A 14,663-nucleotide genomic window follows, 5' to 3' on the forward strand; every position below is an offset into this window, starting at 1 on the left:
CACTAAAGTTCTTCAATCCACTTATCTGGATACTGCCACTGTTACACTTCACACTTCATACTTGAGTGTCCCTTTTCAAGTTGACCTTGCCCTTATATACCATTCGGGATAACGGTAACTTGTTTACCACAATAATTCACTCTGTTGCTAAGGCCTGTGTTTAGTTGTTGTCTTCGTTGAACACTGCTGAAACTCACTCTTGTGTGGTGTAGTTGTCTACATTCCCGTTGACCAAACGCCACTGGTGTTTCGTTATTGCCCTACCAAAAGGCTCGATGTTTAACATAATAGACTAACTGCGATTAGTTCAGCTTCACGACAAAACGGGATCATGGGCTCTAGACGGCTTTTGGAGTGGGAAGAGCCCTCGACATTTGACTCCTGTCATTCCTTTCATTTAAGTCCCATACCGTACCTATTGGTCTATATGTCGGTTTGTAGGGTTTTAGGTTGGCGCGTTCGCCCTAGATACCTCACTCAAAATTTGAATATCTGATATCCGTTTTTGGGCTACCATCAATGTGCAATCAAAAATTCAAATATATCGGTTCACCCAAAGCTTTTAACCTTACTTACCGTACAGGTGTTTTCCCGGCGCGTTGGAAGATTGCGAGCGTGCAGTCTATCCGCAAGAAGTGTAAGACATCCAACCCTGTGAATTATCGACCAATAACGTTATCCGTAATTATCGACCAATTGCGTTATCCGCGCTTTCCAAGGTTATGAGGAGCATGTAAGATACTTAGAGTTCAATGGTCTTCATAGCGACCGACAATATGGGTTCCACAGATACCGTTCCACTGGTAACCTGATGGCATTCTTGTCTGAACGTTGGAGTCACCAGTTCGGTGAGAGTAAGGTTGTGGCTCTGAATATCTCCAAAGCATTTGTTAGGGTCTGGTACGGTTCAATCCTTTCAAAGCTTGTCTCTTTTGGTGTCGGTAATAACTTCGCTCGATTTATATCGAGTTTTCTCAGTGATCGCACTATAAGAGTTGTTGTAGATGGGTTTTCATCGGACGAATATAGATTGACCGCAAGAGTACCACAAGGCTCTGTCCTATCTCAATCTCTTTTTCTTATTTGCATTGACGATCTAATGGGTCCGAATTCGAATCCGATCTACTCGTTCGCGGATGACAGCAACCTCTGTAATTCATTTTCATTCGAACATAGGCCGAGTCTTCGAGAGGTTGAAGACAAGAAGCGGATTATGAACGTAACACTGCCAAGATTTTCTGGCCATTTCTGAGTGGGATCGAATGAACGAGAGTGGGTCTTAATGCACACAAGACGCAGTGCTGTTTGTTGTCCCAGTCGTTAATATCTATCGACGGTGTAGATATCACGGAGTCAGAGGCTCTTATATCAGTTCGTTAAAACATGTATTCGAAGTGTCGAAGGAAGCATTCAAGTGCTTGGGCTTTCTTAAGCTGTGTAAGAAATATTTCACTCCCTCTGATCTTCTTAATATCTAAAATACATACATCAGGCCGAAGCTGGAATATAACTTGCATATATGGGCCGGTGCTCCCCAATTGCGGCCCAATTTCCGGCTCAGTGGTACTCTCAGACAAGCGTGATGGATTCGTTGCACGGACCCCACTTACCTTAGAATCAGCGAGCTGAATCTGGAAAATAACAGGGTAGTCTACGAACATACTGAAACACTTGAAGCAATGTAATTTAGGCATCGGTCTAGGCTAGACGTGCTCTACTGTTAAGTCACTCTCGAACCCCGCTAGAAGGGATTACAGAATCCAGTCACTTTTGGCGACGAAACTGTGACTGACCCGAAGAGATACGCCAGGTTGTTCAAGCGTCAATTTATTGAGCATACAGAGAGTGACAGGGCTAGGAAGGGAGCCATTCGTCGTAACAGTGGTCTCCAAACCGATGAACAGCCATCACAATTCATCGTAGACGAAGTTACGAATGTTTTCCGTGGAGCCAAGTCGTTCAAGGCGTTGGGCACCGACGTAATCTCTACACTGATGCTGAAGAATCTGAATCTACCTGGAGTCGAGTACCTTACAACTGTCCTCAACCTGTCTTTGAGCACTCTACTAGCACCCGATGTCTGGAAGATGGGCAGAGTGATCCCGCTATTGACCGGATAAGGGGGAGTCTCCTTCTCCGTAGAAGGTCACCGTGGCTCGGAGTTAGCATGTCCGACTACGACGCAATGACTCAAACGCCGGCGTGACCATCAAACAAATTTTCAGCGATAGTTATCCCCCTACTAATGCTGGCTACATTTGTGAGGTATCCTGCCATGTTAAAACTTCTATACCAAGTGGTATCGCTATACGGAACGCCGTTCGGACCCGACATAAAAAATTAGGCCCCTTATTATTGAGCTTAAACTTTAATTAGACTGCACTCATTTGGTATGAGAGAAGTATGCCATGTTCCTTAGTGGAATGTTCATGGGAAATTTATTGTAGTAGTAGTAGTATCAAGGGAGAGTGGTACAGATCGATCTCCCTTCTCTCGATCTCGTGTGAGTGACTACCGCTCCCGATCCTCGTTGGAGAATTTCCATTCGCCAAACATCAAGACTGCATAGCCCAACAAATGCTTAGCATGCCATCACATTTGCCGTGGCTTCAATCAGCCCAGGCTATGTGATAGAACGGTTCTCATTGACTGGACCTATAGAAAACATTCGACACGCTCAGCCAAGCAACGGTCAGCCTAAAACGCTGGCTCTGGAATTATCTGTGTGGTTGCCAGTCATTTGTGGAATGTAAGGATAAGAAGTCTAAACACCGGCGCTGTTTAATCTTTACCTATCCTCCATTCCACCCGCTCCAGACATATGCGGACGATTGTACGATCATGTCATCAGGCACCCACCCAATGTTGACATCTGCGATAGATTAAACCTCTAACTTAGCGAACTTACCTCTTATTTCGCTGCCAGAGATTTGAAGATATCTGCCACCAAATCTTCAGCCTCATTGTTCACTCAGTGTTATGTTATGCGGTACTAGTGTGACTGCTATGTGACATGCAGTGGACCACCTTCATCAGGATACAAAGATTCTATTCACCGACCAAAAGCCTTAAAGTGGATCTGAGAAAAGAGCCTGTAGATCTCGACAGAACCTCTAGATCAAGCGGTTCTAGATAGCATTCATGCAGACACAGTAGCCGATGCTGTAAACAGCTACCGGGTGAATGTATTCCTTGAAGAACGGCCGCCTCCTTTGGCACCTGAAGAAATTGATCACTACAGCAGTAGTTCCAGCTCAATTACGTTCCGGCAGATGCAGCCGCGTCAGCTCCTGCAGAGCAAGGATTGATGCCGTGCAAGATGTATGTCCCGATTGTGACCAGGAATCACACGAACTACCCACCTTAGTCGCAGAGTTTCTGGACTGGAATGCTCAACAGAACCAAACGGAACACACACGCACCCGGTAACTGCCAGCTGAGCTTCGCGTGATCACGTTGAACACCACTCAATTTGGAGCTCAGAGTTGCAACCCGTATGGTGCTCATAGTCAACCAGTGCCGGGTCCAATTCATAGGTTCAGTTATATATTCGACTAGAGGAATCTGATAGTAAGTCAAGTTGGATTGGTTGGGCAGGCATCAATCCTTTCCCATTTGTAATAGAAGTGGCTGCATCTGCGGAAACGCAATCACTTGAATGGCGGTTGGTCTAACAATATGCTCTGTTGGTAGCTGTTCACCGCATCTGTTACCATTTCCTCGAGAATGCTCACTAGACTGGCCTGATATGCTGCTTAATCTAGTAGTTCTCTCTTGCAGCGTTAAATCTCTTCCTCTAAAGCCTTCAAATCCCAACGGACGTCTAAGCGCGATGAATGCATATCCACAAGGTGATTTGAATAGATGCTGCGATAACAGCCCAGAAGGTATTTACCCAGCATGCAATTGTGTCTACATGGCCCTCCCAATGTTTCTAAATTAACCGAAGTTCTAGGGGCTTAAAAGAGGTTTGACCCAAAAATTTACAATAATTTCCATGGCAACTCAGACTTAATAGCATTTCGTATGAATAAGTGTCAATTTTTAGCATCTTAAGCATTTGTTTATGTTTTTGAAAAAGCAAAAGCGATAAGCGTCTGCTGTACATATTCTAAAGTCTGGAACGACTTGATGACACTGATATGACCTACAAATCGAGTTCAAAGCAATTTAAAACTGGTTTTCATAGAATGATTATCTTATGAAAATTTAGCACACTTTGAAAACTAAAATCTATAATTTGTGTGTTTGTTCTATTTCCAGATGTTTGGCATAGGCACGGACAATGTTGATCTCACCGAGTACAAATTCCATTTCGCTTCGGCTCTGGGTTCAAATGATCAATCTTGGGCTTTCTCCTACGAAGGCAAAATTCATCACAATGGTCAACAGACAACATATGGGCAGAAATTCTCACAAGGCTGTGTAGTGGGTATCCTATTAGATCGTAGTCGAGGACAATTGGAGTTCTTTCTGAATCGAAGATCCCTAGGAGTGGCTTTTACCAATATTTGCAATGATCCCCATGTAAAATTGTATCCCATGGTTTGTTCAACGGCAGCCAAATCAGCCATACGCCTCATAAATGCCAGCTCACAAATAGAGTGTCTGCAATTGAGAGCTTTTAGAGCTATGTCAAAGCAACCCAAGGCCTTGGAGGAATTGAAAAGAATGCCTGGATTAAGAAACATATTGAATAACTATTGGTTCTTGGCTCCACCAGTGCGATATTCGCAACAAAGTCGCAATTCCCAATTCGATATGCTAGATGAGGCCGTGTTGTCTAACAAAAGTCGAAGGGGAAGAAAACAAAAGTTAAATGGTGGGATCATGAAATTTATATACGGGCAAGATCTTAAATGTTCTTTTCCTCTTCTAGATGACGACATTGACATGGATGATCTCTATAGGAATGCTCACAAAATAGCCTTGCACCAATATGGCGAAAGCGATGATGAACCTACCCTCAATGAATATTTTGATGAATATTTTCATTATCTCTTGTAAACATGGAAGACCCTCCTGCCAGTAACTGCAATCAAAAGAAATAAACTTTGGACTCACGCTTATTTTGAAAATGGTATATGTCTTCTCTCTAGCATATGTTGCTGTGATTTGTAAAATACACTTTACACACTTTAGCATATCTTCTACCTTAAAAATAGGGATAAGTATTTTAGTTTGAGTTGTGTTCAATATTTTGTGTCTTTGATGAATTCCTTTCAAATTTTAGTTTTCTGTAGGATTTTCGTTTTTTTTTTTATTAAATTGTAAGCTTTAGGTTAAAGAGTAATAAAATGTCAATGTTTTGAATGATTAAATTGAAAGCAATTGTTGTTTTTTTATTTTTATTTCAATGAAGATCCTAAAGCATTCTCGCTCAATAAGTGGCCAATAGGATTAAGGGAGTTTCCATGCTACCTCTGCCATCAGACGCCTCCCCAGGTGATGGATAGAGGAAAGCTCATGAGATATGACGGGTACCGCAGAAATAAAATATGTGGGGCTAACCAAAAAGTTAGCACAAGTAGGGAGAGTCCCGCTTGCAGGGATACGAATGCGAATGCGAACACGATGGGTCCGTGTAATAGGCTTGGCAGCGGATGAGCCAAAAGAAATGGCCAGAGGTGACGCTCGCAGATATTCAGAAGATTTACCATGAAGGAAGCCCGGTATATAGGGTCGCTGGCAGCCGCAACACTCTGTACCAATGCGATGGCCCAGTCCGCCAGCACAATTACAGAATCATCAACGTGAAATAATGGAACTGACAACCACCGATGACGACCTACGGATTCATTAGACGGTTTATAATTGGAATATGGAACGTCAGAACTCTCTCAGAATCATCGAGACTTTACCAAGTCCAGAACGAGTTGTCAAACTATAACCTAGACATTATCGGTTTAAGTGAAGTACGATGGCCGAAATACGGAATCATGGATCTTGAAGGTAGATATCACTTCATTTTTGCAGGCAATGAAATGCACCGAATAAATGGGATTGGATGAAGTAAGGCTGCATCTTATCGCCGATGCTATTTTTATACCCTCCACCATAAGATGGGGGGTATACTAATTTCGTCATTCTGTTTGTAACTACTCGAAATATTCGTCTGAGACCCCATAAAGTATATATATTCTTGATCGTCGCGACATTTTATGTCGATCTAGCCATGTCCGTCTGTCTGTCCGTCCGTCTGTCCGTCCGTCCGTCTGTCTGTCGAAAGCACGCTAACTTCCGAAGGAGTAAAGCTAGCCTCTTGAATTTTTGCACAAATACTTCTTATTAGTGTAGGTTGGTTGGTATTGTAAATGGGCCATATTGGCCCATGTTTTCATATAGCTGCCATATACACCGATCTGGGGTCTTGACTTCTTGAGCCTCTAGAGTGCGCAATTCTTATTCGATTGGAAGGAAATTTTGCACGACGTGTTTTGTTATGATATCCAACAACTGTGCCAAGTATGGTTCAAATCGGTCCATAACCTGATATAGCTGCCATATAAACCGATCTTGGGTCTTGACTTCTTGAGCCTCTAGAGTGGGCAATTATTATCCGATTGGAATGATCCCAAATGTGAAAGTCAATTTTGTGCTCCACTCCCAAAGTCCTTTCGATTAAGATCCATATTGCCATGGTCGGTAAATATGTCCGATTTGAGGGGTTTATCGGGGTAGGGTGGCCCACGAAACACTTTGTTCCACAATTGGATATCAGATTCGTTTTCTACTCTCAAATACCTTTAATGTGATACCCATATTGTGATAGGTCAATAAATCCGTTTGGCATGTTTTGGGGTTGGGCCGCCCTCCTAAGCATACCACTCCAGATTTTGATACCAATTTTTTTTTTTTACTGTAAGTGTGCAAACTAAATTTCACTTAAATCGCATTATCAGATATCAAAAAATTAAGAACCCTATGTTAACAACGGGTCCATAGTGCACGATCTGTGAAAATTTCAAGAAAATCATTTCAGCCGTTTTTGAGACTATATGGAACCAAACAAACAAAACGAGAAACAAACACAAATTAATTTATATATATACTAGCCTAACCGGACCCGCTCCGCTGCGCCTTCTTTTACTCTCTAATAACTTTTTAGGGTTGGGACACTTCGCCCTGAGTGTGTATATCGAATTTGTGCCACTGTAGCCTATGTCCACCTATAACGCTGAACGCCTGCGTTCAAATCCTGGCCGAGAGTGGTCCAGATTTGAATATAGCTGCCATATTGACCGATGTCTCGATTTAAGGTTTTGGGCCCATAAAAGGCGCATTTATTGTCCGATGTCGTTGAAATTTGGGACAATGCGTTGTGTTAGGCTCTTCGACATTTTGCTGCAACTTGACCAAAATCGGCCCAGATTTGGATATAGCTGCCATGTAGACCGATATCTCGAGTGAAAGTCTTGGCCCCATAAAAGGCGCATTTATAATCCGATTTCACAGAAATTTGACACAGTGACTTATATTAGGCTTTTCGACATTTGTGTCGTATATGGTTCAGATCGGTTTATTTTTAGATATAGCTACTAAAAGGACCAACATTTTGTTTTACACAATTGAATGATAACTTGTACTTATTAGTATTTGGTCCAAATCGGAACCTATTGCGATATAACTGCTATGGGACATAACGTATGCAATTGGGTGGGTGGGTATCCAAAGTTCGGCCCGGCCGAACTTAACGCCTTTTTACTTGTTTTCTCTCAAGCACCTTTCGTTTGAGCTCTATATTGTCGTGATTGGTCTATATACCTATTGGGCGGGTTTTGGACGGCCCCGAGGTACCCGACCCCAACAAAAGAAACCATGTTTTATTTTGACTGTAAGTTTGCAAAAAAAACAAGTAAAAGCGTGCTAAGTTCGGCCGGGCCGAATCTTATATACCCTCCACCATGGATCGCATTTGTCGAGTTCTTTTCTCGGCATCTCTTCTTAGGCAAAACAAGAAGTAAAATAGAGAGATCGATTTATATGGGAGCTGTATCGGGCTATATACCGATTCAGACCATAATAAACACGTATGTTAATGGTCATGAGAGAATCCGTCGTAAAAAATTTCAGGCAAATCGGAGAATAATTGCGACCTCTAGAGGCTCAAGAAGTCAAGATCCCAGATGGGTTTATATGGCAGCTATATCTGGTTATGAACCGATTTGAACCATATTTGGCACAGCTGTTGGATATCATAACAAAATACTACGTGCCAAAATTCATTCAAATTGGATAAGAATTGCGCCCTCTAGAGGCTCAAGAAGTCAAGACCCAAGATCGGTTTATATGACAGCTATATGAGGTTATGAACCGATTTAAACCATACTTAGCACAGTTGTTGGATATCGTAACAAAACACGTCGTGCAAAATTTCATTCCAATCGGATAAGAATTGCGCACTCTAGAGGCTCAAGAAGTCAAGACCCAAGATCGGTTTATATGGCAGCTATATCAAAACATGGACCGATATGGCCCATTTACAATACCAACCGACATACACTAATAAGAAGTATTTGTGCAAAATTTCAAGCGGCTAGCTTTACTCCTTCGGAAGTTAGCGTGCTTTCGACAGACAGACGGAAAGACGGACGGACATGGCTAGATCGGCATAAAATTTCACGACGATCAAGAATATATATACTTTATGGGGTCTCAGACGAATATTTCGAGTAGTTACAATCAAAATGACGAAATTAGTATACCCCCCATCTTATGGTGGAGGGTATAAAAAATGAATCGCATTACCAATCTCCGAGATCTGGTGGTTTTGAAAATTAGGGTAATGAGAAGTGCATTTTAGGGGAGGGATGGCACTCAAACATTTCGACTCAAATCAATGGATATCAATTTCGTGCTGCACTTCCAATTAATTTGAGCCCCAAATGGCCATGGTCTGTAAAATGAACCGGTTGGAGGGTATTTTGGGGCTGGAGTGGCCCCCACACTTTTCCCTGAAAATAGATATAAAATTCGTTCTTTACTCCCAAATACCGTTTATTTAAGCTCCATGTTGTCATATTCGGAAATGAAGTTCAGTTCAGGGGTGCTTTAGGGCGTACCCCCAAAAACTTGGCTCCAAAATTGGATATCAAATTCGTTTTCTGCTCTCAAATATCTTTCATTTGAGTCCCATATTGTCATAATGGGTCGATCAACCTATTTGACTTATTTTTGGAAGGAAAAGCGCCACCTAGTCTTGAATGCAAATTTTAATATCATCATTGTATGCCATATTTGTAATCTACGTCCAATATATATCTGTTTAAATGAGTTTTAGGGTTAGGCCGGCCCGCTGGGTACTGGGAACCAAATTTTAATACAATATTCGATTTCTAGTCTCCAGTACCTTTCATTTGATCCATATTTTGCCTATCGGTCCACTTATAGCTTTGGATGGTGTTTTGGGGTAAGGGGGCGCGACAGTATTCTAAAAAGTATATAGCCCATACTTCCTTCCAGACAAACCTACACAATCTGTGAAAATTTTAAGAAAATCTATTTAGCCATTTTGATTCTACGGAGCAACCAAACGAAGCGAGTCCTATATAGTCATGGTAGGTCATATGCCCATTTTAAGTGTTTTTGGTGGTAGGGTGACCTCCTATAATTCGATCTGATTTTGTATGCCAGATTCGTTATCTACTCCCGAATACCTTTCATTTAAGCCCCATATTAACATGAATGTCCAATATGTCTGTTGTGGGAGTGGGGGGTTGAGGGCCCGATGGGTAGAGCTGGCAAACTACAGAAAATCGCAACATTCGATATTTTCGATAGTTTTAATAATAAATATCGATAGTATCGATATTAACGTTAATTTCCCATCACCTATTGGGTTGCCCAAAAAGTAATTGCGGATTTTTCATATAGTCGGCGTTGACAAATTTGTTCACAGCTTGTGACTCTGTAAGCGCATTCTTTCTTCTGTCAGTTATCAGCTGTTACTTTTAGCTTGCTTTAGAAAAAAAGTGTAAAAAAAGTATATTTGATAAAAGTTCATTCTAAGTTTTATTAAAAATGCATTTACTTTCTTTTAAAAAATCTGCAATTACTTTTTGGGCAACCAATATATTGCAAACAAAAATGAGAAGTAAAAATCAGAAGATCGATTTATATAGAAGCAATATCAATGTCAGACAAAATAAAATCAAGATTAATAAAGTCAGTTGGAAGTCATGAGAGATATCATTGTTAGCTTAATGGGATAAAAATTGCGCCCTCTATAGGCGCAATGTATGCATTCAGTGTCGGGTTGCTTATTTTTGTTTAATTTTGCAAAAAAATTAACTTTTGCGATAGTATCCATCGGAAAAATATTCAATCAAAAAAATTAAATATCGATAGAGCCTTCGATAATTTTCCAGCTCTACCGATGGACACTTGGACCTAAAGTTTAACACCAATACCTTTCAATACCTTTCATTTAATACCCAAATTGTCCCGATCGGTCCACTTTTGATTTTGGGTGGTGTTTATGGGTAACGGGGGAGGGTCCGACCCCCTTCTGATATCAACAAATTATAAAGCATATTTCTCCTTCCTGACCATAATGACAATCTACTACCGAATATCTTTCATTTGAGTCCCATATTGTCATGATCGTCCCATAAACCTATTTTTGGGGGTTTTGGGGTTGGGGCGGCCCTCTAGTTACTTGTACCCAATTATGATGAAATTCGTACTCTACTCCTGAATACCTTTCATTTGAGTCCATATTGTCCCGATCGGTACACTTTTATTTTTGGGTAGCACTTTTGTGGTAAGGGGGAGAGTCTGCCGATATCAAAAAATTATATATACTCTATGTTTCCTTCCAGACCAACCTTCACAGTTTGTGAAGGTAATCGGCTCAGCCGTTTTTTAATCTATACGGAACAAACAAACACAAATTGATTTATATACCCTACACCACCACTTGGGTACAGGGCATTATAACTTTGGACATTTGTTTGCAACGCTAAGAAAGAGAAGAACAAGACCCACTAATAAGTATACCGACCGGCTTAGAATCACTTCCTGATTCCGTCTGTCTGTCTGTCCATGTATTCTTGTAATCAAGGTACAGGTCACATTTGTTGTCCAATTTTCACACACACAATTTGGCCTGATCTTTACAAAATTTGGCACGAAGTGTTGTTTTTGACGTCCCAATATGTGTGCAAAATTTCATCAAAATCGGTGCAGATTTAGATATAACTCCCATATATATCTTTCATCCGATGTGGACTTTTAAATTCTTATCCGATTGGAATGAAATTTTGCACGACGTGTTTTGTTATGATATCCAACAACTGTGCCAAGTATGGTTCAAATCGGTCCATAACCTGATATAGCTGTCATATAAACCGATCTTGGGTCTTGACTTCTTGAGCCTCTAGAGGGCGCAATTCTTATCCGATTTGAATGAAATTTTGCACGACGTGTTTTGTTATGATATCCAACAACTGTGCCAAGTATAGTTCCAATCGGTCCATAACCTGATATAGCTGCCATATAAACCGATCTTGGGTCTTGACTTCTTGAACCTCCAGAGTGCGCAATTCTTATCCGATTTGAATGGAATTTTGCACGACGTGTTATGTTATGATATTCAACAACTGTGCCAAGTATGGTTCAAATCGGTCCATAACCTGATATAGCTGCCGTATAAACCGATCTTGGGTCTTGACTTCTTGAGCCTCCAGAGTGCGCAATTCTTATCCGATTTTAATGAATTTTGCACGACGTGTTTTGCTATGATATCCAACAACTGTGCCAAGTATGGTTCAAATCGGTCCATAACCTCATATAGCTGTCATATAAACCGATCTTGGGTCTTAACTTCTTGAGCCTCTAGAGGGCGCAATTCTTATCCGATATGAATGAAATTTTGCACGACGTGTTTTGTTATGATATCCAACAACTGTGCCAAGTATGGTTCAAATCGGTCCATAACCTGATATAGCTGTCATATAAACTGATCTTGGATCTTGACTTCTTGAGCCTGTAGAGGTCGCAATTATTATCAGATTTGCCTGAAATTTTGTACGACGGATTCTCTCATGACCATCAACCTACGCGTTTATAATGGTCTGAATCGGTCTATAGCCCGATACAGCTCCCATATAAATCGTTCTCTTGAGCCCCCAATGGGCGCATTTCTTATTCGAATTGGCTGACATTTTACACAGGTCTCCAACATATAATTTAATTGTGGTCCAAACCGGACCATATCTTGATATCGCTCTAATAGCCGAGCAAATTTTTTTTATACCCTGTTTTGCCTAAGAAGAGATGCCGGGAAAAGAACTCGACAAATGCGATCCATGGTGGAGGGTATATGAGATTCGGCCCGGTCGAACTTAGCACGCATTTACTTGTTACCAATACCAAGGTTATAACATAATTTTTATACCCTCCACCATAAGATGGGGGGTATACTAATTTCGTCATTCTGTTTGTAACTACTCGAAATATTCGTCTGAGACCCCATAAAGTATATATATTCTTGATCGTCGCGACATTTTATGTCGATCTAGCCATGTCCGTCCGTCTGTCTGTCGAAAGCACGCTAACTTCCGAAGGAGTAAAGCTAGCCGCTTGAAATTTTGCACAAATACTTCTTATTAGTGTAGGTCGGTTGGTATTGTAAATGGGCCATATCGGTCCATGTTTTGATATAGCTCCCATATAAACCGATCTTGGGTCTTGACTTCTTGAGCCTCTAGAGTGCGCAATTCTTATCAGATTGGAATGAAATTTTGCACGACGTGTTTTGTTATGATATCCAATAACTGTGCCAAGTATGGTTGAAATCGGTCCATAACCTGATATAGCTGCCATATAAACCGATCTTGGGTCTTGACTTCTTGACCCTCTAGAGGGCACAATTCTTATCCGATTTGAATGAGTTTTTGCACGAAGTATTTCGTTATGATGTCCAACAACTGTGCCAAATATGGTTCAAATCGGTTCATAACCTGATATAGCTGCCATATAATCCGATCTTGGGACTTGACTTCTTGAACTTCTAGAGGGCTCAATTTCTATCCGATTTGGCTGAAATTTCGCAAGACGTTTTTTATTATTACTTTCAACAACTATATCAAATAAAGTACAAGTCGGTTCATAACCTGATATAGCTGCCATATAAACCGATCTGGGATCTTGACTTCTTGAGCCTCTAGAGGTCGCAATTATTAACCGATTTGCCTGAAATTTTGTACGACGTATTCTCTCATGACCATTAACATACGTGTTTATTATGGTCTGAATCGGTCTATAGGCCGATATAGCTCCCATATAAATCGATCTCTCTATTTTACTTCTTGAGCCCACAAAGGGCGCAATTCTTATTCGAATTGGCTGACATTTTACACAGGTCTCCAAGATATAATTTAATTGTGGTCCAAACCGGACCATATCTTGATATCGCTCTAATAGCAGAGCAAATCTTTTCTTATATCCTTTTTTTTGCCTAAGAAGAGATGCTGGGAAAAGAACTCAACAAATGCGATCCATGGTGGAGGGTATATAAGATTCGGCCCGGCCGAACTTAGCACGCTTTTACTTATTATACCCTCCACCATTGGAAGGGGGTATACTTATCTAGTCATTCCGTTTGTAACACCTCGAAATATTGATCTAGGACCCCATAAAATATATATTCTGGATCGTTTCAATATTCTGAGTCTATTCAGCAGGTAGCCATATGGTTGTCAGTTATAGACAATTTACACATCATGATCACCCAGCAAAAACTTGGTAAGTACATGTCATTATATTTGGCATGTAAAATAATGGATAACTCATTATCCTTAGATTTACTAGCTTCTAAAATATAACGAGTTATCAACAGGAATACCATCTGTGTTACCGGTAGTACAAATGTCATTACATACAACATTCGATGAAGCTCAAGAATAAGCACTCATTTGTAATAATAGAAAAAATTATTGTTATAACCTTGGTATTGGTAACAAGTAAAAGCGTGCTAAGTTCGGCCGGGCCGAATCTTATATACCCTCCACCATGGATCGCATTTGTCGAGTTCTTTTCCCGGCATCTCTTCTTAGGCAAAAAAGGATATAAGAAAAGAGTTGCTCTGCTATTAAAACGATATCAAGATATGGTCCGGTTCGGACCACAATTAAATTATATGTTGGAGACCTGTGTAAAATTTCTGCCAATTCGTATAAGAATATGGGATCTGTATCGGGCTATAGACCGATTCAGACCATAATAAACACGTTTGTTGATGCTCATGAGAGGATCCATCGTACAAAATTTCAGGCATATCGGATAATAATTGCGACCTCTAGGGGTCAAGAAGTCAAGATCCCAGATCGGTTTATATGGCAGCTATATCAGGTTATGAACCGATTTGAACCTTATTTGGCACAGTTGTTAAAAGTAAAAATAAAATACGTCATGGAAAATTTCAGCCAAATCGGATAGGAATTGGGCCCTCTAGAAGCTCAAGAAGTCAAATCCCCAGATCTGTTTATATGACAGCTATATCAGGTTTTAGACTGATTTCAACCATACTTGGCACAGTTGTTGGGTATCATAACAAAACACGTCGTGCGAAATTCCATTCTAATCGGATAAGAATTGCGCCCTCTAGAGGGTCAAGAAGTCAAGACCCAAGATCGGTTTATATGGCAGCTACATCAGGTTAT

The 14,663-nt window shown here is 40.8% G+C and overlaps 1 protein-coding gene across 3 annotated transcripts in view; it reads left to right on the forward strand.

Moving 5' to 3' along the window:
- Nucleotides 1-5,260, forward strand: part of LOC106095020 (SPRY domain-containing SOCS box protein 3) — a 76,870-nt gene extending 71,610 nt beyond the window's left edge. For 2 of the 3 annotated variants that reach the window (XM_059360860.1, XM_059360861.1), the window contains exons 3-4: nt 4,264-4,822; nt 4,880-5,259. In XM_059360860.1, the coding sequence (XP_059216843.1) occupies nt 4,264-4,822; nt 4,880-5,007 (687 nt within the window). In that variant the 3' untranslated portion in view covers nt 5,008-5,259. Of the gene's footprint in view, nt 1-4,263; nt 4,823-4,879 lie in introns of all 3 variants that reach the window. The other variant, XM_059360859.1, reaches the window with a different exon arrangement.
- The last annotated feature ends 9,403 nt before the right edge of the window (nt 5,261-14,663 follow it).

The sequence above is a fragment of the Stomoxys calcitrans genome, chromosome 1, assembly GCF_963082655.1.
Source record: "Stomoxys calcitrans chromosome 1, idStoCalc2.1, whole genome shotgun sequence".
NCBI lineage: Eukaryota > Metazoa > Arthropoda > Insecta > Diptera > Muscidae > Stomoxys > Stomoxys calcitrans.